Source organism: Sturnira hondurensis, unplaced genomic scaffold (genome assembly GCF_014824575.4).
Source record: "Sturnira hondurensis isolate 20B ecotype Veracruz unplaced genomic scaffold, ASM1482457v3 Scaffold0006437, whole genome shotgun sequence".
Lineage (NCBI taxonomy): Eukaryota > Metazoa > Chordata > Mammalia > Chiroptera > Phyllostomidae > Sturnira > Sturnira hondurensis.
In genome coordinates, this window is record NW_028079068.1 from 345,608 (window position 1) to 369,784 (window position 24,177).

Sequence of the window (24,177 nt, forward strand, 5' to 3'; positions counted from 1 at the left end):
ATTTTTATTAATTTTAATATTTTTTAAATATTGCATTGAAGTATCATTGACGTGGATGGCTGACTTTTCGTGCCCCTTAAATTTTGCCTCCTTCACCCTAATCTTGGCCCTGGTAAAGAAGAGGAGTCTGGAGCCCCTCAGACTACAGAATTAAGGCCAGAGAGGGTTCCCCCCTTATTCTGCTCCTTGCACTGTCCAGCTTCTAGAAAAGGAAGGTACCCTCCAGATCGTTCTAACACACGCAGATTTCCTCAGGACCCAACTTAAACCCCTTCAATGTCCACCTTTGCCCTTGAAGGAAAAACTATGAACTGCTTGACATGGTTTCCAAAACACACCTCAACCCACGTAAAAGTCTGACTTAATGGTTGGTATTATTGACATAGAATGCCCCAAACCTGTCGAAAAGTTTTACAAGTGTATTGAGCTAAACTGATGACATATGCTGGGGAGCAAAATGTGACATACTCCGTAGAATGGCAGTTTATCAGCTTATTTTCTACATTAGAATCAAAGAAGGAGATGTAAGGAAGGTGCATGAAATGCATTGATGGTACATTAAGGAAGTCGAAGAAAGGCCCTGGCTGGTGTAGCTCAGTGGACTGAACGCGGGCCTGCGAACCAGGTGATCGCGGTTCGATTCCCAGTCAGGGTACATGCCTGGGTTGCAGGCCAGTTCCCGGCAGGGGACACACCAGAGGCAACCATACATTGATATTTCTCTCCCTCTCTCCTTCCTTTCCCCTCCCCTAATAAAAAATCTTAAAAGAAAAAAGAAAGTCAAAGAAAGCATGGGGGGAGCAGGAAATCTCTAGGCTTGGATACAAGCAAATGGAGAAACTCTTTTCATAGGTAGAGGGTATAGAATAGTAATAATTAACACAGCACACAGAGATGGTTGTGGGGAACAAGATAACAATAAGGAATTCTATGGTCTCACACTGTGGTGCTGGTGATTGTCTTGGAGGCACAAGAAAAAGAAATAGGCTCTGACATTTCAAATGTATGTTATGCTAGCTGCGTAAGAACAATGGGCAGAGGTTGCTGAAAGATTGACCTTTGCCAAAGGCCTGGGATGCCCAGTTAAGAATTTGTAATCAGACCATCCTGTGGGGTTACTTTGGGTCACTGAGCTTGTCAGGCCTGCTTTGTGCCCCGCCCCCCAGCCCCTTCACCAGGCTGGTTGGTTTTATTGCACAGCCCCCTTTTCATTCACAGTATATTTCTACATGTTTAGCTCCATTGTGTGTCTCCCTTCACAATGTTTAATTCTTGAAACACTATTGTTAAATTAAAAGTTTATTTGGAGTATTGAAGGATTCAGTCCAAACAAGGAAGATTCAGGAAGCAATACAACTGCACGCTGGAGAGAAGAACAAAGAAAGGCGGGGTTTATAAAGACAAAACCCACAAAATGTCATTCTCTCATGCAAATGAGGGATTGCCGCTAGCTTATCAAGGATTGGTTGATTCCAGTATGCAAATAAGGGGGTGAAAGTACGAAGAAGGAAGGTCCACAGAGGTCCAGGTAGCAGCTGTTGTTCCAGGATGTTTATCACTGGGCCTGGCGCTGAGTTTAGCAACAAGTTTAGCAGCTTAATAGCAGCTCTGAGAGCTGGGGCACAAGGTGCACCTCACTTCCTGAATAGCCTCCTGACTATTTTAAGGGACCCCCTTAGCAACGTCTATTCCATTTTATGATTCTGTCTTTAGGCCTTATACGGGTATGAATCATTCCACATTCCACCCCCTGAATCATTACTGTCAGTGCCCTTCTGTGATTTCCTATTTAAAAACCCTCTTTCCCCTTGAGATGTTAAGTCAAACAAAAAACTAAATTTGTCTTTTCCTTTAAAGACAATGTTTCCCCTTCCAAGTTCCTGATTTGTGTTAATGGTGCCAAGATTCTCCCAGACTTGAACTTTGAAATTACCTTTAAAACTTCTCCCTGATCCCCTACATCTATCCCTCCATATACAATCATTTGGCTCTAAAAGTTCTTTCTTTGTTATACCACTAATCACTCCGTCTTTCTTTGTGTTCGCAAGTACTTTGTGGTGAGACGCATGGAAAAGCTTGGCCAAAAAGAATAACAGAAAGCACCATGCACATTGAAAATAGGCACAATATCTTCTACACCCAGCAGTGCCTATGCAGCTACCTTATCTTTTGGTGACTTCCTGCCCCATGGGGACCAGCAAAAGACAGAAGGAGAGAAACCACTAATCCACCACCTAGTACATTCAGGTGTCATGGTAGGAACACAGTAGAGAAGTTATCATCGTCCCTAATAGGAGTAGTTATCGTTGGCTAAGAAGACAAGTATAATGAAAAAATTCCAGTCTATACACTGCATACTGTTAATCTGCCTGCTTATAAATCACAAATTGGGGTTGACCTTGTACTCCACTGAGAAGGACAAGGCTGGCTTGGGAGAGGCAAGAGATAAATTAACTCAATTTTAAAACCTTGAACAAAGATTGGTTTTTAAAAATGGCAATGGGCAATATGGAGCTCTGTACCCCCACTAAATAGCACAGAAAGAATTGCTGCTATAAGACAGAAGAAAAACTGTATGATGGTTTATTCTATTGAAAAATAACATGAAAATTAAGGGAAAGGAAGAAAATAAAGCATTAAAAAAAACTTTACAAACCATTTATAGGCTACCTTTATTAATGGTACACAATTATCAAATGCCTTAATGACCAACATTATTTTATGTCATAGACTGGCCATTATAAGTTTTGGGGCCTGTGAAACTGGGCTTCAAAGCCAAGACCTGTTAGTGCAAGCCTACTAAATTGTCACCTATCTACTTGTGAAATGGTTTTTAACATAAGTTTCTCATTCCTTGTTAGTTCCATATTACAAAGAAGAATGCTTTACCCAGATTTGGCTTTGGGCAAGATAAAAACCTTTATTTACAAATATTCTATTCCTTTAAAAATATGTACAGAGAAAAGGATTTGGGATAAAATATGATAAAAATCACAGGAAACAAAGCCAAATTTTGATAAAATCAAGGAGAAGTTGGTGACATGCAAAAAATCAAAACCAGCCATAGCACTTACAAGAATGTCAGAGTGAATAGACCAAGGAGAGAGAATCACATCAAACTTCTCTCATCCCCTGGACCCAGTACTTTTGTCCCATCAGTTAATAGCCAGCTCAGAAACTTCAAGTTACATGTCGTCTTATTTCTACTCACCTCAAATAATGAGGAAGTCATTTATACTTAATAAAATAAATTCAGTATCAAAGAAAGAGATTGTCTCCATTCAGAGAACACAGTAGAAAACTAAAGTGGCTGAGAATTCTTTCACAAATACCATCATACAGCCTAGGAGACATTTGTTGAAATCCAGGTGCATTTTCTTGTAAGCCGATGCCTCAACTCAAAACAAGGTTGCGTATCTTTCTATGTGCAGGGAGCGCCACTGGATCCTTCCTGGGTTGTTAGCTAGAGCAGCCTCTTAGTGCAGAGGCTGCAGCCAGGGCTGCTGATTCCTTCTCTCCCATGAGTTCAGAAGCCCGTGCTTTCCCGTTGTGCCCAGTGAATGTGAGAAATGGACTCCGGGTGGGTGGCGTTAGGAATATAACAGGAGATTATTGTGCCTGCGACCAAGTCGTAGGACTCCTCAGTCGCTTTCGGATCTTGGCTGTAAGTGCTAGATTAGGCGTACTCTTGACATCTTCGGGCCTTCGAGCTGGTTAATCTTTCCATTTACAAGAGAGAGTCTGGCACAGTCAGTGTTTACTGTGGGTCGGTGTGAAACGAGTCCCTACGAGGAAGAATTCCCATAGGTGAAGCTCAAAGACTTCGCGCTCTTTCCTCCCACCAGGCATTTGGTGCGTGATCCTGTGGGGGTCGCCAAGACCTCAGAGTCACTGTGGCCTTCCTGGGGGGAAACCCGGGCCTGCTGGACTTCTCTCAGCTTCCTGGCAATGAAAGAGGAAAAGCATGTTACTCCATCCTAAATTAGATATTTTACACAAACAGGCCCTAAGCTGTACATGGAACAGAAAGTCTGCTCCTGTGGTTGTCTTAGAAGATGGCCGCCACACCCAGCCAATTAGTTTCCCAAATCCTGCTGATTGGGACATAGGTGGTCTTTAAAATTAAAAAAAAAGTTGGGGGGTGGGAGCAGTGCTGCCAGCTATATATGAAAGCACAGCGCAACAGCCCCTGGGCGGAGTCTGGCCAGACACCTGCTTCTGCTAATAAAGTTTTATTGGAAAACTTGGCCACCCTCATTCATATGCATGTTGCCTACGGCCGCTTTCCCATTACTGTGGCAGAGCTGAGTCATGGCAGCCAAGATCAAATGGCCCACAGAATATAAAATATTTACCTCCTAGCTCTTCATGGGACAGGTTGCCAACCCCTGGTCTAGACAATTGCAAGAAGGCAGCTGAACAGTATTATAATGTTGGCTTCCCCCTGCATCCATAGAGAAGATACTGCAGTCCTATCAGTAGGAGTAGCACACAGTAGGTTCTTTCTCCACTGCGACACCCGACAGCTACCTTTCCAGCGTGGCTGTCTTCATCCTTTCCAAGTTAAGCTGCAGCTGGAGCTCTTCTGCTTTCCCCAGCGAGGAGCGGAGAACTGGGCTTCTAGCCAGAGCCGCTGCGGAGGGCCTCTCCCTCGGGTCCGGGTGGATCATGCTCTGACGACCGACGGAAACAGAAGCTTCAGTGTTGAGGAAATCTCCCCACCCAGGCCACCTCCAAGCCAGCTTCTGCGGGTGGCATTGCTGAAACGCGCTTCTCCTTTGTGCGGAGGGAGCACATAGATGACAACCTCACTCCACCTGGGACAGGCCGTCACCCGCATCTGGTAGCAACAGTCAGCCATGCCTCTGACTTAGCTTTAAGTATCATAGTTTACAGCAGGTTGGATGATTAACTAGTCTAATAGCTTCATTTTCAACAGGAAGAAATGGGTCCTGGCATAAAAAGTGGCTTGTCTAAGTCTTTGACAGGACCGAGACTAAAATCCAGGTTACCCAGCTCCTAGTCTGGCTTGCTTTCTACCACAGCATGCTCCTTTCTCACTTAAAATTAATTAAAGATACTGCACCGTGACAATATATCCCTACAGCACTTGTCTTCAGGTGGGGGTGGGTGTCTGTCACCTAAAACGACCTGACGGCAGGAGAAAACACCGAATTGCATGCAGCGATTAGCAGTGTCCTATAATGAACCTTCCATCTGGGGACTGATGTTCAGTGCCAGTTCCACCATCAACTCTGACGTCTGGAGCAAGTCACTTCCCTAGGCTGAAACCGTTTCCTTTTCCTGGGATTTGGGACAGCAGGATTCACCTTCTGGACTGTTGTGAGAATCAAGTGAATTAACCTATATGTGTCACCTCGAACAGGGCCAGAACTGAGGCACTCGATAATTGCCTGCTGAACTGGAGGGTAACTGGCCCCTAAAACTAGGTGGTCGCACTATGCACAAAGACCACTGTGAGGAAGGGCTTGCCTCCTCCTGTCAGGAAAGCGGAAGTGAGGCAAGACAAGTTTGTAATTAAATTTGAAGTTTTCAGGCAAACCGTGAAACTCAAATTTAATCTCTGAGAAGGTAGATTATTTCTAAGGCTGTTTTAGGGATCCTCGTGGATCTTGTTCCTTAAGCCCTAAAGTAAGTCTTACATATTTTCTTTTCTTAGTTAAGCTTCTCGCCAGTGTAGTTTTTTTTGCACCACCCTCTTTCGGTGTGAGACCTCCCTTCCCTTGTCCCTACACACACTCAGATATCACTGAGTACAAGTGACACGCAGATTCCTGAGTTGACATTACCTTTCTTCCAGTAGCTCAAATGGTTGGTGGTATTGTCACTTATTAATCAATAAATTAGCTTATACTTTCTTCTATACACTCAAAACTTGGGGGTTTTTTTGTTTGTTTGTTTGTTTGCTTAGTAATCACATCACTGCTACTATTGACAATGATTAAAATTATAAAATAGAAGCAAGACCAGGTTTGATTTTGGAGTTCATTGATTATCGAAGGTAGATTGCAAGTCAGGAAAGCATTGTGAGCCTTGACTTTCTCAACCATCCACCTCACAGGGTTGTTCCAAAAGACAAATGGAAAGAATGTAAGCAGATTTTTTAAACTGTGGCATAAAAGGTCTCTGTGATAGTCTCTAAACGTCCTGGAGGAGCCTTCAATCTGCCGCATCTCTGCTGGCTTTCCGGTCGTGAGCCCTTTTCTTTCTGTCAGTGACTTCCAACATCTCCACTTCCCTTCCCCCGCCCACTCGCCATTATACATTTTTTAAAAAATACATATATATTTCATCTCCTTGTTTCACAAGAGAGAGCACCTTGAGCAGACTGTAGAATTCTTCAGAGAGCTCCTGAGGAATGTGTGGAAGGTGACCCTGGCGGATGTGATGCCACAGGGCACCATTGCTGGGTAAGGGCTCGGCGCCCGCGGCCACTGCAATCGTCAGTCCCAAGGCAAATATGTCTCCTTTGGGGAGATGCTGATAATCCTGCAAAACAGAAGACAGGCAGGCCAGTTGGTTTGCTGAGTGGCGTGAGTCTAGACCAAAATACTCCTGGTGAGAAAGGTTCATCTGAGTGCATGTGGGTTTAAACAGACTCAGTAGGCAAGGTCACCTCCACGGTGGTGAGAGGTTTACTTCTAGGAGGACAGAGGGCAGACCACAATCCACCCACTGATACCGCTGTGCCGGGCCTGACCCCACAGACATCCTAGGAGATGGGCAATGACTAACGGCCTTCTCAATGACCAGTGGTGGCACACTGTCAAGGAGTAAGTAGTGTGATAACGATGGGTTGGACCTGTATAGTTTTCCTTCCTACTGGGCCATCCATGAGTTTGGGAATTCTAAGAAATACTAGAAACAGTAGAGAACCTTTACAAAGAAGAGTACAAATACTGATTAATCCATGAATGAGCCAGCTTTCCTCCTGCTTTTTGGGGAACATTGCTCTCCTATCTTTGGTCTCCATTCTGAATAGGAAAAGGGATAACATGAGTTTAAATTATAAATATGTACTTTTCCTTTTTTTCCTTTGAGCGTCAGAAGGTTCGGTGGGTTACAAAACAGCCTCCATTCCCCTAATCTATACCTCTTGCAAAATCTCCTTAGCCAGGAAGTGAATATCTCCCTCCTCCACTTTGGGTTTGCTTATTGATGTTGCAAGACCTAAGTCTCCTGAAAGAGAAAGAAATGGAGCTCCTTAAAAGCATGGCTTTCTTAAAACAGAAACGGATGGAGTCATCAGTATAAATTTTATAGGAAAATAGAATGCAGGTCAGGATACAAGGCAGACTCACCGATTTTGTACATCACGTCAGCAGAGACAAACCAGTCGGCGTCATTTTCAGTCTCTTCTTGGACTACCAGAGAGTTGCTTTGCATCTGGTGGCAAATGAAGATGTTACCTGCAAAAATACAGGATTGACCTACATAATGATTCCTGAGATTTTTCACCCCCGAGGCTTTTTGGATTTGCCATCACAGCTACTCCCCTCTTCCTCTTCCGTGTGGCTGCTACAACAGTACGAGCTTTATCTGTTTCCCTGGAATCTCTCACACGACCTAGGAGCAGTGTGCTCAGTGATTGACAGCGTGACACCTCATTAAGTGAAACTGATGTCAGACACGACCCCATCCTCCAAAGAGGCTGGTGGCCTCAAAACAAAGAAATAAGGGGGGAAACCCACAATACAGGAACAACGTTTCCTTGAGTTTCACATTGAAGAGGGCCAAAACCACTCATTTCTGCTCCCTTCAGCCAGTGTGCAGGGGCTAGCACCAGTAAACACGGGACGTACCCGACACACGGTCACTCAGACCTGTGGAGTACATTAAATACTTATTTCCTCGGCTTCACTATCTGGGAAAGAGTCTTTTTTCCCTGTCCCCCCGGGCCCAGGGAGAAAATGGTGAAAGCCATCTAACTGGACTTGTTCAGGGGAAATGCGCGAAAGGAAAGGATCCAGCCAGCAAATGGTGCCTTTGACATTGGATAGCCACACAGGCACAGATTCTGTCTGGAGCGTGGAGAGGACTAAATGGGGCCAAGGGCGCCGTACTGACTCGGTTTGATGTCCATGTGCACCATGCCAGCGCTGTGGATGTACTTAAGCCCCAGGGAAATCTGTAGAAGGATGTCTTTGAGTTTCGACTCTTCAAAATGATGGCCAGACTTGGTGTTTTCAGCTATGGCAGCCTGCAGACTCCCACCTAGGAAAGAACAAGCAAGGGGAGCACCCCCACCCCCCACAGAATGAGAGAAAAGGTATAAATCTCACGGATGAAAGCAAGGAAACAATCGATAAATTGCTTGTGAATGAACCCCATCCCGTGAGTCTAGATGACTGCAATGTCAATGCAAAACACAGTATCTCCCCCTGTCCACCCCACAGGCATGTTAGAAAGAAGGGTTATAGGGCTTTTAAAGAGGAGACGAGTGTGTTGGATCCCCAGTATCCAATATGTGGCCCTGTTGCCTTGGGTATGCCTCGACCAACATTTTCAAACTTTCACCCAATCATTAACCAGAAGGCCAGTCAGCCTCGGTCCCACAGTTACCGTTGGCGTGATGATTAATTTCATGCCAGTGTCAATCCAGTCATTATAGCCCATGAGTAATTTTAATGCAATTGATTCTATGTTGAATTCCTTTGAACAATATATCATGAGATAAGAACATTTCAGGACTGCTGGCTCAAGGGAAATATGGAATGTCAGCGTGCACCTAAATCCTGAGTCACCGTGTCTGTGCCCTAACTGCAGCTCCTGCTTTGTTGCTGTCATTGTAGGACATGAGGCCTGGACTCACCTGACCACCTGGTCCTGATGGCCCTGCACTGAGGCAGTAGAACGTGTCTGAACCCCTTACTGCATTAATTAGTGTTTATCAGTAGCCCCTTCAGGCAAAATTACAGAGTCCTGTGTCTCCCTGGCAGTTATAAAGCCCATAGTTCCACCCTCAAGTGCACATCAGAACAGGATCTCAGATGGCAATGGTATTTTTAAGGAAATCTGTACTTAAGAGTATCCCATGAAAACAACTGAATTTGAAAAGTGATCTGTCGTGTCAAAATAATTAAGTTCAGAGAGGAAAAGAATTCAGCCCCTTCCAGAAACACAAAGAGGGGCTAAAGGTTGCTTTGTCCACCCTGGGGACCTTCGTAGAAAAGAATGCATGCATTAGAGATGACATTAATTAGAAAGGAAGACTAAGTGAAGAAAGAACGCGTTGGAGATTGTTGAAAACAAAGTCCCCTTGAGACCGAGTTTGCAGGTGAGGTTCTGAGGCAGGACAAGGAGGGGAGGGCTGCGTCCAGGCCCCTGTCCACTTGAACTCTTGTTTCTCTACTAGCCAGGGGGCCCCTTTAGCGCAGGGCCTGCACTGCGTCTCCCCTTTCCCTAGGTCGGGCACATAATAAATATTTTCTGATCTAAATGTTTATCCTGGCAACCAAAAGATGAGAAAGTCTGAGTCAAGTGTCCCGTAATAGGTATGGAAAGAAAGAAGCATGCTGGGGGCACTCAGAAACCCTGTAACGTGTTCTTGTGGATTCGAAGCAGAAATATTTCTAACCCCCTGAAGAACTGCAGGTACTTAGTAAGGGCAACTAGACCCATGCTGGCAGCCCTAGTAATTACTCAGAAGCTCTGTAGGTAATATTAAAGTTAGCCAAGCAATCATTAAAAATAGTAGAAGTTACTGAAAAGTACCCATATGTGCTGTATGCAAAGATATTTGAATATCCGTATTTTGTTACAGCTAATGTTGATTGTCCACTTCTTGGAGAAGGGCACAATTAACTGCTCTTTACTAAATAGCACATGTTAACGAGGAAGTATGTGTGTGCGGGCGTAGCCATACTGAATGGACAGTAAGCATCACACATCACACCTGCTAACCTCACCTAACTACACTGGAGCCTCAGCTCCGTAACCCCAGGTAGCCCCTGTGGATGGCCGTTGCCAGCTCTGTGCCCTGGAATGGATCAACCAGCTCTGGGCAGCGCTTCTCATACCACCTTCAGGAGATGAGCTGCTGAATTCCTTCCTTTAGATAAAATAAAGGTACTTCCCCTCTTGGCAGGAAAAAAAGACCTTAAGAGAAATATATCTACGTTTTCCTGTCTGCTCATGAGGCTAACTGATACCAAACCAAATACATAGTAAGAAATAGCAAATGCAGACCATCAATACAACAGGACATTTTGTTCATACACCTGTAGTCTCACTATCTTGGTTTGATGGTGCTGCCTTCAACACAAGTTTATTTTGCTGCTGGTAAAGGGATCCTGGTTTGGTGGAAAGCATAACCAGTATTCATGGCATTTCACAGGGACACCGACTTCCGGATGTCACATCACTCGGACAAACGTGAGAACCACCCTTCTAGATAAGCATGCCCTGCCAAACCTCAGTGATGGGAGGCATCCCTAGAAAATACAGCCTGTAGGGAGAGACCCATCGTCCAATCCTGTTTCAGGTAGGATCCAGGTGGTTGCAGAATCAGCCTGCTACTGAACACCTTCCGATGGCCTAGGCTGACCCCACGGTGACTTGTAGGGGATCTTGGCGAGGGTTGGGGGAGGAGGAGGGAACATTGATTACTGTAATTGGTTCAGGGCTCTGAAGAGACAATAAGGGATTTCAGATGACTGCTAGTCTCTAGTAGTTACAATCAAAGTTATCTCAACCATCTTATTTACCATCTGAGTTAAAGCCGTAACTGTGTATGATCCGGCCTGATGCTACAACAGGCTGGTGGCACAGGGGGAAGGCGGGCATGAGGAGGAAACACTGAAGGTAGGGGGGCGTAGGGTGAGTGAAGGGAGGAGAAGGAACGAGGCACTGGCTACTCTGCTACCTTACAGATTCTTCGGACTCTTATTTAGAGCCACAGGACAAAGTGTCAACATGGGTATCCATAGCTACAGACAAGACAAGGTAGAAGGGCACGCTTTATTTTCCCCGGTCAGTTCACATTTGAAGGGTTCAGAATATGTGAATTACATCTGGAGAAATCAGAGTTACATTTTGCTGGGTGAGGACGCAGTGGAGTGGGTGGACCAGCATGACAGACAGACAGTGATTAACTCATAATCTGTCACCTCCAGTCCAGATCCACTGCCTGGCCTTCACCGCCCGCGCTGGTCTCCCCGCAGTTCACCATGCTGCTCTTTCCTAGTATGGGGGCTCTTCCGTCCCATCATGTCCCTACTGTCTGCTTGGCCAGACCCACTGCCAGTGCCATCATGCCCTTTGCCTGCAGGCTGTCCCCTAACTGGACGTCTTCCCGGTCCTTCCCTGAACTCTCGTCATCCTCTGCAAGTCTTCCCTCCTGTAGGAGATTCTCTCAGGCCGCTCTAATCACAACTACTGTAGACGTCTTACTCTGTGTCAGGCATGGTCACTGCGCTAGCGTTTGATGTGGAAGGTTGCTAATTGTCAAACTACTCCCTTAAATACTTACTAGTTTCTTAACCCTGAGATTAAGTGGCATCCCGGTGATCATACCCCTAACATGAGGCAGAGCTGGGCTTCAACCCCGAGTCTGCCCAGCTGGAAAGCCCCAGCCCCTCCCCCCACTCCACGATGCCTCTTGCTGACAGTCATGCTCTCTGAAAGCTTTTTATCCACAGTTGTACCATCTGGCTTTGCACCTAGTTGTCTCTTGTGTAGTCACTGTAACGGAGCAAGTGGAATAAAGCTCCTTGAAGATAAGGACTTACCTTACCTCACTCTAGGTACAGTGTTTCTTACCTAGAGCTTAATACAGCGTCCAGCCTGTAGAAGGTACTGGAATGTTGAAAAGAATTAAAAGACGAGTTATAAGAGCAACAATCCCGCTATCTCATTTTTTGCCACTTTGAAATCTTTGCATTGCCCCAAATCTGTTTTGGTTTGCTTTACTGATTTTTGTTGCTTGTCATTATCTTTGTTAGTAGCTAAGAGTCACAGAAATAACAGAGAAATAAGACCAATATTCTGACAGAGAGAAGGAGGAAAGGAACAGGGAATCTTGGGTCATGGTGAGGGAAATTAGGAAGAGGAGAAGATAAGAAACATCTCAACTTTTCAATCCCCACTATAAAGGTAGGGCCCATTTTTTTTAATCTCAAAGAGACAGAAGAAGGAGCTTGGGGTGAGCTTATTGAAGGAAAACCCCACAAAGTCACAGACGGGGCTACAAAGGAATCAGGCTGTAAGGAAATAACAAGAGAAATGCCAAATCATGACTTTGCAGGACATGTGCACCATTGTATATGGTTCTAGCATTTCATAATGCCACTTACTGACCCACCTGTGTATTTACCAGTGCGCACAGTGATGAAGCTCGGTCACCGATCCCCGTGCTCACCAGCCAGGCTGGGCGCACGTGCTCGGGGAAGACGGCCTGCGTGCCAGCGAAGGGGCTCAGGGGGAGGCGTGCTGGGGGAGGGGGATGCCCTTAGCCAGTATCACCGGCCGGAATACGGATTGCTGGATATCCATATCCAGGCCGGAATATGGACTGCGGCTCCCCAGATGGTGGCAAGCTTCTGTTCAGTACGGTGGTACTTTTATACTTGACCACCGAACAACAACACACAGCTGCTGTTAAGTCAGCCCCTTCATCGTGGATTAGAAATACGTTAAACCAGAAGACCACTCTGTGACCTCAGGAGCCCAGAAAAAGTTTTTCTGGTTACCATGTACAGACCATCCTGAAGGGTCTAGGAGAACACATCAGGAGTCCCCGAGTCTCAGACCCCGCCCCTCACCCCATGCCCTGACTCTGGGGAAAACACTATAGCTCACAAGGAAGAAGCAGCGGGAAACACGACCAACTCCCAAACTCAGCAGCCCACTTGAAAAGTAATCGAAAGTTGGCTGTATCAATTTACCGCCTCCTCCCCCCGAAATGGTGGGGACGATGCCTGCATCTTTCAGAATACCTAGCAAATGGTAAAAGGATGGTTTACCCTTCAAACCACTGAGATCAAAGTTCTCCAGCATTAAGAAAAGTGTGAAGGGCGTGATAGCTTCTGTGAATCAGCTACTCATCAGCTTCAAGAGCGAGGTGGAATAGCGTAAACCTGAAGTCCCTGTCCGACCCAACCCATGTCCTCCAGCTCTCTGCTTTCCAAGCAAAACGGCAGTGCAGACGTGCGGGCATCACACCTGGCATAGGCTACAAGGAAGAGGCAGAGATTTTCTTCCAAAGACTTACAAGTTCATCTCCCTCTCCGTCATTGTTAGTCCGCATGCTTACCATTGCAGTATTCGTTCTGGATGACCATGTGGTCATCCTCTACCCATGCAGAGTAGTAACGGACCACGTGGGGATGATGACCAAGCACCGCGTGAGCATAAACTTCATGTAGAGCCGAATTCCTGAGGCAGGAAAGCATTGAGAAGAATGAACCAAGGCAATAGACATGCAAATGTTTTTCAAAGACAAGACACGGAGCATTATGAACAATGTCAGAACACTTATTGAGTGCTTACTAGTTTATCTCTAATTTTCGTAACTACCAGTAAGACACAGTGGCAAGGATAAAGGCTTTAGATTCTAAAGCCCCTGAGTTGACACAGGGGTGTCAAACTCATTCTCACCACGGGCAACACTAGCCTCGAGGTTGCCTTCAAAGGGCCAAATGTAATTTTAAGACTGTATAAATGTAACTACTCCTTAACAGTTAAGCAAGAGCTCGGCCCGTGGGCTGCTGGGTAAAAGCAAGGTGCCAGGCCAGATAAAACAAGGTGGAGGGCCAGATTCGGCCCACGGGCCTTGTGTTTTGCCACCTGTGCCTTAGGAAATTCAGTGACCAGCCCAAAGTCAAGCCAGTGATAGGAGGCCTCAGACCAGAGCCTTGGTCCTCTGGGTACCAAAGGCCGTGGTTTTTGATCAAACACGGCATAAGTAGAGGAGGCTTAGGTGGTGCCACCTCCACAGCAAGTAGGCTTTGGATCTTTAGTTCACTGCATCGTAATCACAGCACCCTGATGGGCTTCGCAAGGAGGCCACCATAGACTTGACTGGGGACATTGTCATGGACCCTCCCTCTTCTCTATGAAGGCCAGACAGTCCAAGTTAATATTCAACTCAGCCAACGTGGCATCACGAGGACAGTCTTGGAGAGGAATATTGATTGTGGAATAGGAAATCCAACCCAAGAAAAGCAAAATACAGTATTCGATGAGTTTCGGTATAAAAACGGAGAATTCCAAAATCTGTAATTCCAGATTTGGCTTAAGTATTATATCCCCACGGATCATTAAAAACTTTGGCTGAGTCTGAAAATATTTGTTTTACTTGGGAAAAAGGAAGAACAATTACTTCTGGGAATGAAATCTAAATTTCTGTTAGGCTTTTCTTGCTTGTAACCCTTGAAACTCGCCTGTGGAATTCACCATTAATACAAAGTAGAGACAAGCCAAGGAGTTAACAATCAATAACTTTCTACTTGGCAATATTTCTGATGAACTAAACAGACACTGTAAGGCCGTTCCATAAATCTATTAATTTTTAAAAAGCAGTTAGGACCAAGGAGTAAAAGCCACAGAAACCACACAAGCACACATACACGCACACACCACAAAATGACCCCAAATGACCATTGTATATTTCAGGAAGTAACTCATCTCTGCTCTGGAAAATTAAGAAAGGTTACAAATGTGAGACAACATACAATGGAGGGGGCAGGGTGGTCTTTAAAAGCCCCAAATGTTTTTCATAACGTCTGTGCTATTATTCAAAGTATTTTGACAAGAAAAATGCTTTCCAAATCCAAGTTTGCATTTCTAGTACATATCAAAGATACTCACTCATTTGATGATTGTGCAAAAGAATTTGTGGAGCGTTTTATTGCATAAACACATCCATCCAGCCTCTTAATGCACTTGTAGACTGTGCCGAATTCCCCAACCCCGATCTTTTCTACCTCCATGAACTCTTTTTCGTAGCGGGAAGTCATGTCAGTCTCTCGTAGGATACATCTCTGAAACATTTTAGTAAAAATAGTTAAAATGATCCTTCCTAAAAAAAATCTGTGAGCAATAAAATTGAGGAAGATTCCTAAATTTCTCTAAGTTTTCAAAACAGACATGTGGGGCAATCCATTGGATTCTGTCTGTATCAATATTCATGAGGGCAACAACCTCCCCAATTGCTGGCTGCCTTCTCTGTGCTTTCATTTCCTGTCTGACCTTACTGTTCGGACCGGTGTGTGCCTGCAGGGGACACGTCTCCTCACAGCCAGAGCTACTGCTCTTTGGCTGAAACACTGACCGAGGCCCAGGTAGAGCACGTTGGAAAACAACAAAACCAAAGAACCCACCAGCCTCCCTTTTACCCGCTACACATGCCTCACGCTCCGGCTGCTAATGTTCTTTATCTTGAGTTGAGTAAGCATACTTATCCTTGTGTTCAGTTTGCTTCCTCACCAATCTCAGCTTGGAAAGCACTTGTCAGCTGGATCATTTCAGGTTGCATGCCTAGATACAGAAACCACTTCCCCTACTGGGCAAGTAGCAACATCACTGGTTGCCGGCTAGTAAATAACCTCAGGTGAATCAGCTTTCTCATCTGTCAGATGAGGTCGATGGCAACTATCAATCTCAGGGTGTGTGCATGCGCACACACGTGTGTGTGTGCACGTGCGTGTGTGGGTGTGCGAGAGAGATTTAGCACAATGTGGAACACATAGTGAATTCCCAGTAAATGGTGACTCTGATTGCCATAAATTTCTATGAATCTCAATCCAAGCTCATTTATCTCCACAAAGTCAGCATGATCCCAGTGTCTCCATTAGCAAGAACTCTTTTTCATCTAACTTGGAGTTTTAAAAATCTTGACTCTCCCTAGCTCTTCATTTTCCACATCCAACACCAGTCTTCATCTGCAAGATCTGCCCCTCCCATTGCCCTGAGCCAGTCTCAAGCTCTGGTTCCTCCCTGTCTGGATTCGATATAGCTACCAGCCCTCCCTCCATCTCCTGTAATAGTGAGAACCATTTCTGCAGGAGAACACTGCAGAATCAGACACACGTAACTGTTTCACCTGAGGACCCCTTCTGATCAGAGGCCTCAAGGCCACTGACCAATCACCCACCCACTACCTTCCCATCCTCATCTCCAGCAGTAAATAAGCCAGCCTGCCCCACCCCTCATCCCTCAAAGTCCACCCCTCAAAGTCCACCCCTCAAAGTCCACCCCTCAAACTCCCCTCCTCCCCCTCCCCTCCCCTCCCCTCCCCTCCCCTCCTGTTTTGTGCCTTGACCATTGAACAGCCATGTTTTGACGGTAAACATCTTAATGGCAGTGCGATATCCCACTGACTTTAAACTGTAATTTACTTGGCCATCCTATTATGGGACAATTAGCACTCCTCCCCTTTTTGTTTTATTGAGTTTTTTTTCTGCTATTACAGTTATGGGTGCAGTAAACGTTTGTGGTGATGATATTTACAGTGCTATTTTTATCAGGTTGAATTATCAAATGAGAGATACTAGATCAAAAATCGTGAGGATTATAAAAATCAATACTGACATACTGAAGAGCTAAAATTTTTACATAGAAACCTCTGGCTCTGTGCTATTTTTTTCTGTTCTGTTTTTCGTTGTTGGGACCTTAGATATCTTGATTTGTCCTTTATTTCTCTACCTTATGCGTATAGAATTTGCCCCCTGATCAAAGACAAAAGCAATAACCTTTAATATAAAAATACTCCAAGGAAATGATTCAGCAATATACCTATCCAACACTGTCAGGTAAAGTAACAACTAGCTAGTAATATGGACCCTGATGAGAATCCAGCTAAATTCAGATGCAAAGCACATTTGCCACAAAGTGTTGGGAGTGGGGAGAAGTGAAGAAAGGAAGGAAGGGGGGAGGGGAGGGACAGATGAGAGGGGAGGAGAGTGAAATGACTGTCACTACAGCATTCCGGACAGAGGACGGCGCTCACCTTGGCAGGCAGCTCTTGTTCTGCCTTGCCTTCCCCTGGATCAGCTTCCTCGCTTAAAAAAAAAAAGTGATATCAATATACAATTAGCACTTACTGTAAATTGAAGTTATACAGGAAGATAAGAGCAAGACATCAAGGGATACTGTAGACAGTCCCCAATGAATTCTCTCAAGAGTCAAAGTCTTTCTCCAAAGAGAGGATCCGTGAGCTAGGATTCCAGGAATGGGTAGGAGCCAGATAAAAGAAGGGAGCGGGGTTTCAGGCAAGTACAACAACATCTGCTGAGAACGGGGGGCCGGAAAGCACACAACACACATGAGACTGTTGGTCGGTGGTCCTCACCGCCACCCTGCGCCTTCCCCTTCCAACACCCACCTCCCCCAGAGCCTGGCTTTGTGGGGATGAGGTTCACGGGCAGAGCGTAGGTACAGCAGGAGCAGCTCTGACGCTGGCTTAGATGTTGTTGATCAGTGTTCCGCGAGCTGGAGTCTCCAACAAACATCCTGTTTGCAAGATTTTAATGCCTATATCAGCCAAGCTATAGATTTTTCTTCTGGAGAAGTACCGGGTGGTAATGGCAAAGGGAAGGCATCACACTCATGGAAATAAATTGAGGTTTGGCATTTCTAACTCGAAATAATATTACATTCGAAATTTTATAAAGTAACAACACAATAAATAAGAAAAATACCCTCTTGGAAGCACCAGGTAACATTACCAAATTGTCACCAATTTCGTTGCCAGGAATTCAGATGAACTGTCTAGTCCTAGACTGGCTTCAGCGACAAGTGAAAACATTCATTCTGATGATTTATAAATAATCCTAAATGGCTAAACACAATTGAATTCTTGGTGACAAGAATGGGCGGTTTACTTGCGCTGAAGTCTGTTTATTTAAGATCCTGGAGGCAGCGCTGAGAAAACCTATTCTGGGCCCGAGGCTGGGTAATACATGGTCATTGATCCCAAAAGAAACAACTCAAGGGAACACGTGAAATGCTCCAAAAACTTCAGACCATGAGCAGTGCATTATTTTGCTGAGTTCATGGCTGCACAAATGACTGGTTCCTTTGTTTAGAGGTGGCTCCGTTCTCTAAGAAAGCATCCTTGGAGAGACTAGTAAGTAAATGCCCCTGAGGAATACGCACAGGAGTGCAGCCGGCTTTCCATGTTTAGCACTTCTGAAAGCAACCCTATCTTCTTCCCCTCAGCCCATCTTTCATCACCTGTGGAGAAGTTCAAGTCCTTGCCCCATAGCTCCCATCTCCAGTGAGACAAGCTAGACCAGAAATGAGATATACTCTCCAAAGTGTGACCTCCACCGTCCCCACCTGCTCCCCTTCTGTGGCCAGAGGTGATCCCCTTGAGGCAATTCCATGGCCCATTTAAGTCCCCAGTGGAAGTCAGAGGTCTCTTGCTTTCTCCACGCTGTCCTTTCATGGGACAGCCACCCTTCAGTGCACTTCAGAGTGGAAAGATGCTGGAGCCTTCATGACAAAGCCCGTGGAGACCAACGCTGACATGTGGGAAGGAGGGGATATTGTAACCCATGTCAAGGTCACCCTAGCCGAGTTCTTGTTCCTGGTCTCACTTTAATATTCTCCCTTCCTCTCGATCAGTTCTCCAAGGTCGCAGGCCACAGCATACATACTTACAGATCTCCTCGGATTTTCCTCTTGCCACTGGACTGGAGGAATTGTTTCCTATAGGACTCCGGGGTGAAGGGGTTAATATTAACCAGAGCTGATGAGGTCACTTCCTCCGTGAAGGAAACAGGTGTGAGCCTGAAGTGCTTAAAGCCTCGGGAGGGCAGCTTCCCTGTCGAGGAGACCATGGGCTGGCTCAGCTGGCCCTGGAGGAGGATGGCAAAAAGCAGATCAGAACGGGGTTAGTGAAAAAAAAAAAAGAAAGAAAGAAAAAAGTTGCCCATCGGCTAGCTAGTTAATGTTTGAACCAAAGACTGTCACTGCGGAAAGGGGCCTTAGAGGTTACCTGCTTCCATGTAAACTAGACGCTTCATAAGTGGTCCTCTGACAAGAATGCACATTGCCAGTCTGCCTCCTGAGAGTCCAACCGCGGGCCCAGCACGGGAAGCTATACTTCCTCATGTCCCCGGCCAGTGCTGGGGCAGTTCTGACGGGCAGCTTGGGACACCACCAAAGACAGTCCCACCTCCAACTTTTTAAGGGTGCCATTTAAGCTTAGACAAAGGAAAATGACTTTAGAACCTGGTCCCTGTGTTCTTAGGATGTATAGTTTAACTTCCCCTCAGTTCTTCGTCGAAATGTGGGTTTGGTGCCCACTAAGTAGCTGAGATAGGGCTGGCTGCTAGGTGGGGAGCTGAGGTGGATTCTGGCTCTTTAGGGATGAACGGTCCTTCGTCCATGTTTCAGAAATAAATCGCTTGGTAAGGGAAAGAGTTCATAGACTAAACATGGAAGGAGAAATTTCCAATCCCCCTTATGATGTAGGCGCCAAATACAGTGGGGTTAAAAAAAGTCCAGAAAACTGAGAAGTAACTCTCAGCCCCTAGCTTCAACACCCTGCAGTGGCTCCAACTAACACACCACTAGGAAGAAAACACATGTGGACGTACCCACCGCAAACAGGAGGCAGGAGGAGAACACAGGCCCGAAACCTCACCGGAACCAAGCCACGAAGCAGAGGGGAGTGGTCAGAGACTTGGAGCTACTGTGTCATCCAAAGAGACAGCAGGATGCTATTGTGACCTAAGGCCAGGGCCCAAGGAGGACCCGAGCCACCACGGGTTCTCCAGAACACATGGCAGACACAGGGGGCCCTGGTCCCGTGCTGTGAGGCCCTTTCTCAAAGATTTCCGCTCTCCCCAGAGTCCCTACCCATGGTTTCTCAGTGCAGATACAGAAGGTGGGTCACGACACGAGTCTGTACATGACAGCATTTATGTAAACATGAAGAACATGAGGCTACAGAAAAATGGATATCGAACTTGGACATACTACATGATCCCTGAAAGTGGAAATGAAGCTGTGGAGCACACACTATATTTTTCTTCATTTCAAAAAACCCGAATTTTTTTTTTAATGAAGAAAATGATGACACTGTCCCTGTGAGAGTTTGTACGAGGGTTTTACACACATCTTAGAGTTCAAAGCATGAACGAGCCTGGGGACACTGTCAGAGAGCCTTCAATGACAGTCTTCTTGCACGTTTATTATGGGGCTGAGTGTGGGTTCCAAAGATGAGCGACTGTGTAATACTTCTCAGTTGTCATGTGATTCAGAAAGCGAATTTAGAATTACAGTAAGCCATTCCTGGGAAAGAGCTTTTTTTTTTTTTATGTTATCATCATGTGGAAAGTAAACGCATCTATCTGGCATGAAGCAGGGACACGGCTGCCACTAGAATGCTCTGGCTGCTACGTCTCAAGGACCACAAATAAGGCCTGGACATTTTCCAGGTAAGAGGAAGGAAAATTATTCCTATCTGGGCAGACGATATCAGAATCCCTCGTTTGAAAATGTGATGACTCTTACTTTGTGATCCCCACTTAAAATACAGGGAAGGGCATCCATTACATTCATTCAGGTTGGCAGTATTATGAGTAACCCTTTTGAAATGCCAAAGAATGTAGTTTGGAACAAGATTTATGGAAGGAATTTCAGAGAAGTAAAGCAGGTGGAAAGTTTCCAGAAAGATGACCAGGTTGAGGGTATAAATATGCCCCAGACAGTATAGCTCATTCTGGAAAAAGAGGAAAAAAAGGGGAAATTTGGGGGAATAGCCCCCTGACTTCTGAGACAGTGGGAGAAGGTGGCAACCCCCCCCCCCACTAAGGCACATCATCACAGGGTCTTGGGACTGGGAAGAAAACGTTCAAGTCCCAGTTGGTACAACTAGTCCCAGTGCTTGATTCCCTTCTATATGTCCACCAAGGGGTCACAGAGCCACAGGGGCCTCCCTCCCTAAGGAAGCCCTTCTACCTCGATCTGCTAGGAAGTCCTGACGGTGAGCTGAAGTCCCTTCTTCCCGTGATTTCTGATCCTATCCCCTGGGCAAGGCTGAACTGAACCAACACTCCTTTCCTGAGCATCCTGGTCTCGGGCATAACATCTCCAGTTATCACTGCCCTGGCCTCTCTCCTCTGACCCAAACCCTCTTCTTCATAAAGTATGTACTTTCCCAGTTACATGTCCGAGTTCCCTCCCGAACTCTGTTCACTGCCTGACCCTCAAATCTTGGCATCATCCGAGACCCCTCACTTGAACCACCTCCCTTCTTACTCAGGCCACACGGACTCACCCACAGCCAAGTCCCTATACGGACCTCCCGCTTCCATTGTTTTCCTGGAGTCAGACCCATGTAGCCAAGCGTTTACATGACCTCTCTGCCTTTGCCAAACCTGTACCTCTCTCGTGTCACCTGCCTTGATTCAAGGAACCACGTAGTCAAACCAGCAAGAGGCCCAACTGCACCTGAGGTCTGCCTTTTCCCCTGAACTCCTCCATCAAGTCAGTTACCAATTCCTAAGCACCTCTCCGTTCACCACTGTTGTAATTCGGGCTCTTCTCCTTTCTCAGCAAATCTACCAAGAATACCACCGGCCACCAGATCTCTCCTGCTCCATCCCCTCCTTCATTTGAAGGTCATGAGTTTGCCAAGGTGCCTCTGCCCAAAGCCACTTAATGGCCCTCTCGACATCTTTAGGGTAAAGCCTTGACGGAGCTCCTGCCTACCGACTCTGGCCTCGCCACCTTCCCTCCGTCCTGAACGGACCCATCACATGGAGCAACGCCCGGCTTTCCCAGGGCCTCTCCCCTCCATCATTTGGTGGATGCTTTTCCCTTGGCCTCAAGGTCTCAGTCCTTTCTTCTTTGCCAGGTGAACCCCAACCCATTCTTTAAGACTTCTCTCAAACATCACTTTCTGTGCCAAGGCGTCTCTGACGTCTTGAGACCTAATTCCCACTCCTTTCTCCTCATGGGTACCACTCCGCTGGCAAACCTGATCTGAACTTGATCGATCATTTCAGGCGGGTGCTTATCTTTATTTGGTGGGCACTTTTGGAAGGCAGTAAGTGGGTGTGACCGCAGAGGGTCAGCCGGCGGGTCAGGGTGTTCAGTTGAGTTTTAAATGAGTGAATGAAATACACATGCTACGTTTGCCTCCCTGCGTACTTTTGCTCAGCGCCACATTCTCTCAGCCCTCTCTCCGCCTGCGTGCTAGGTGTCAGAACCACACCAGCTTTCATTAACCTTCACGTGCCTCCTTCCCCTTCGTATCTTTCCCGAGGAGCAGTCCACCCAGAAACCCTGACCGCTCTTGATGGAACCACTACCTAGTGTCTGTAGGCCCATCTCGTCTCTCTCAGACACCGTGTCTTATGTTCCTTGCCCACAGTGGGTTCTCAAAAAACCAGAAATCAGTGGCTGGCTGGCTGGTTGGTATTGGCCCCTTTAGAAAAACCCACAGATGGACGCGTGAGCATATGAGCGTGGTTTGTTGACAGTGCAGGCAAGAAGCCTAGTGCTCCCTTGGACGCGGTGCCCACACTCGGCAGGCGCTACAGAGACCTGCAGGCAGGGACTGCGCTGCCCTCAGAAGCACAGATGTCATCACAATGATCTGAAGTACTTCACACTGAGCCAGCAGAAAGCAGGGCTAATACCAGCCCTCAGGCTCTCACACAACGGGGCCCAGCCCATTAGAGGCCACCCTGCCTGGCCCTGGCTTTAATGACTCACATGCAGGAGACCAGTAGCAACAAGAATAAAGGAATATGCTAACTACTTGGGACCTTTACTTTTCTGCAATCCTCAGCTTATACAGACGTGTCAACAGGTCACCTCTTTGCTCACATACAACAGAAGAGCCTGAACTTGACAAGGCCCAGGAGGGGAGAGGACTTCCTCCTGGGGAGAGCAGCAGCCAGGAGACACGCACATGCTCAGAGAATAGGGACATTCCTGCAGGAGGAAATACTAGGAAACAGTCACATAAAGACAGAGCCAGTTGTCCTAATGGAAAGCACAGGCTCAGGCCGCAAGATCAGGTTTCTAGTCCTGTCTCTGCCATTGGCCGAGCAACAAGCCGGGTTATCAGACCTTGAATTTCTCCTTCGAGGCGAGCATCTTGACCTGCCTGCCAGGCCCACGTCTTTAAGGAGGAACTCTTTCCCCGCCCAACATTCATCTGTGGCCTCCACCGAACAGTCGCTGGCACCAGTGGTTTTGAGAAGACAGGCGGCGAGACATTTAACTGTTTTCTGAAAACTTTAAACTCCTGTACATTTTCACCAATGAAAACATAACTGGGGATAGGAGAGGCTGGGAGGCAAACCTAGCACATACACACAAAGGACCGAGTCCTTTTTCTCCATCAGCTGAACTGAAGGAACCTGGGTCCATCTCCCCAGAACTTACTCACTTTGGGAGTGAAGGGGCTCTCACAGTGTCGCAGCTTTCCCCTGTCGCCTGGCTGGGTTGGCGTGGAAGGGCATGTGCGAGGTTCTGACACCGGAGTCCTCAAAACAGACTCTGGACTCACTTGGTCTTTTTCCTGAAGTATGAGTTCTCCTACTTCACTGAGGGGTGTCCTGGGAGGTATGATCTTGGCCTCTGAGTCTGGAGCCTCAGACTTCTCTGGGGTGCGGCTCTGGGCCTCCCTGCCCTCTGGGCCTTCCTGCCGCTCTCTGTTCTCATCCTCATCTTCACAACCTGAGAAGTTTAGCTTCTGCTTTAGTTCTTTGTTAATACTGATGTAGTCCATCCTGGCCTGAGCTCTACAACTAGGCAGGAAGGCCTGGCCGAGGGGAGCAGTGAGGAGACGCAGGGTAAGGAGGAGACCTTCGGCCAGTCCGGCTTTTCCTCTGCCCTCCTCCCACCACATGGAGACACGGGTGGGTCTCTCCCTTAAGTACCGCAGGTCTGCAGGCTTCCAGCTTGGCCTTATTTCCATTCTGATTAAAGAAAGCACCAGCAACTCTTTGAACAACTACAGCCAAGTTATGTTGAAATACTTCTAGATCTCACACACAGTCTGTCTCCCTGAACCCACGGGCTACAAGATGCTCGTGCGACGGTGGGTTCCTTTAATTTAGCATAGATTTAAAGACACCAGGTAGCCAATCTGGGAACAAACTCATTACTGAAAAGAAAGTATTTTCCCTCCTTCACACCTACCATTTAGAAATCTCCCCCTCTCCTCCCCTCCTGTCCCCGCCTACCCAG

The 24,177-nt window shown here is 46.6% G+C and overlaps 1 protein-coding gene across 1 annotated transcript; it reads right to left on the reverse strand.

The window, feature by feature from the left end:
• Positions 1-3,005: 3,005 nt before the first annotated feature.
• Positions 3,006-23,716, reverse strand: WEE2 (WEE2 oocyte meiosis inhibiting kinase). The gene is made up of 11 exons (XM_037049307.1): positions 23,375-23,716; positions 18,625-18,821; positions 16,970-17,021; positions 14,830-15,002; positions 13,274-13,395; positions 8,089-8,235; positions 7,323-7,430; positions 7,115-7,200; positions 6,340-6,510; positions 4,531-4,673; positions 3,006-3,942 (listed from the first exon to the last, which is right to left on the reverse strand). Exons 1-11 carry the CDS (start codon positions 23,714-23,716, stop codon positions 3,786-3,788), a joined length of 1,698 nt encoding a protein of 565 aa, XP_036905202.1. The 3' UTR covers positions 3,006-3,785.
• Positions 23,717-24,177: the final 461 nt, after the last annotated feature.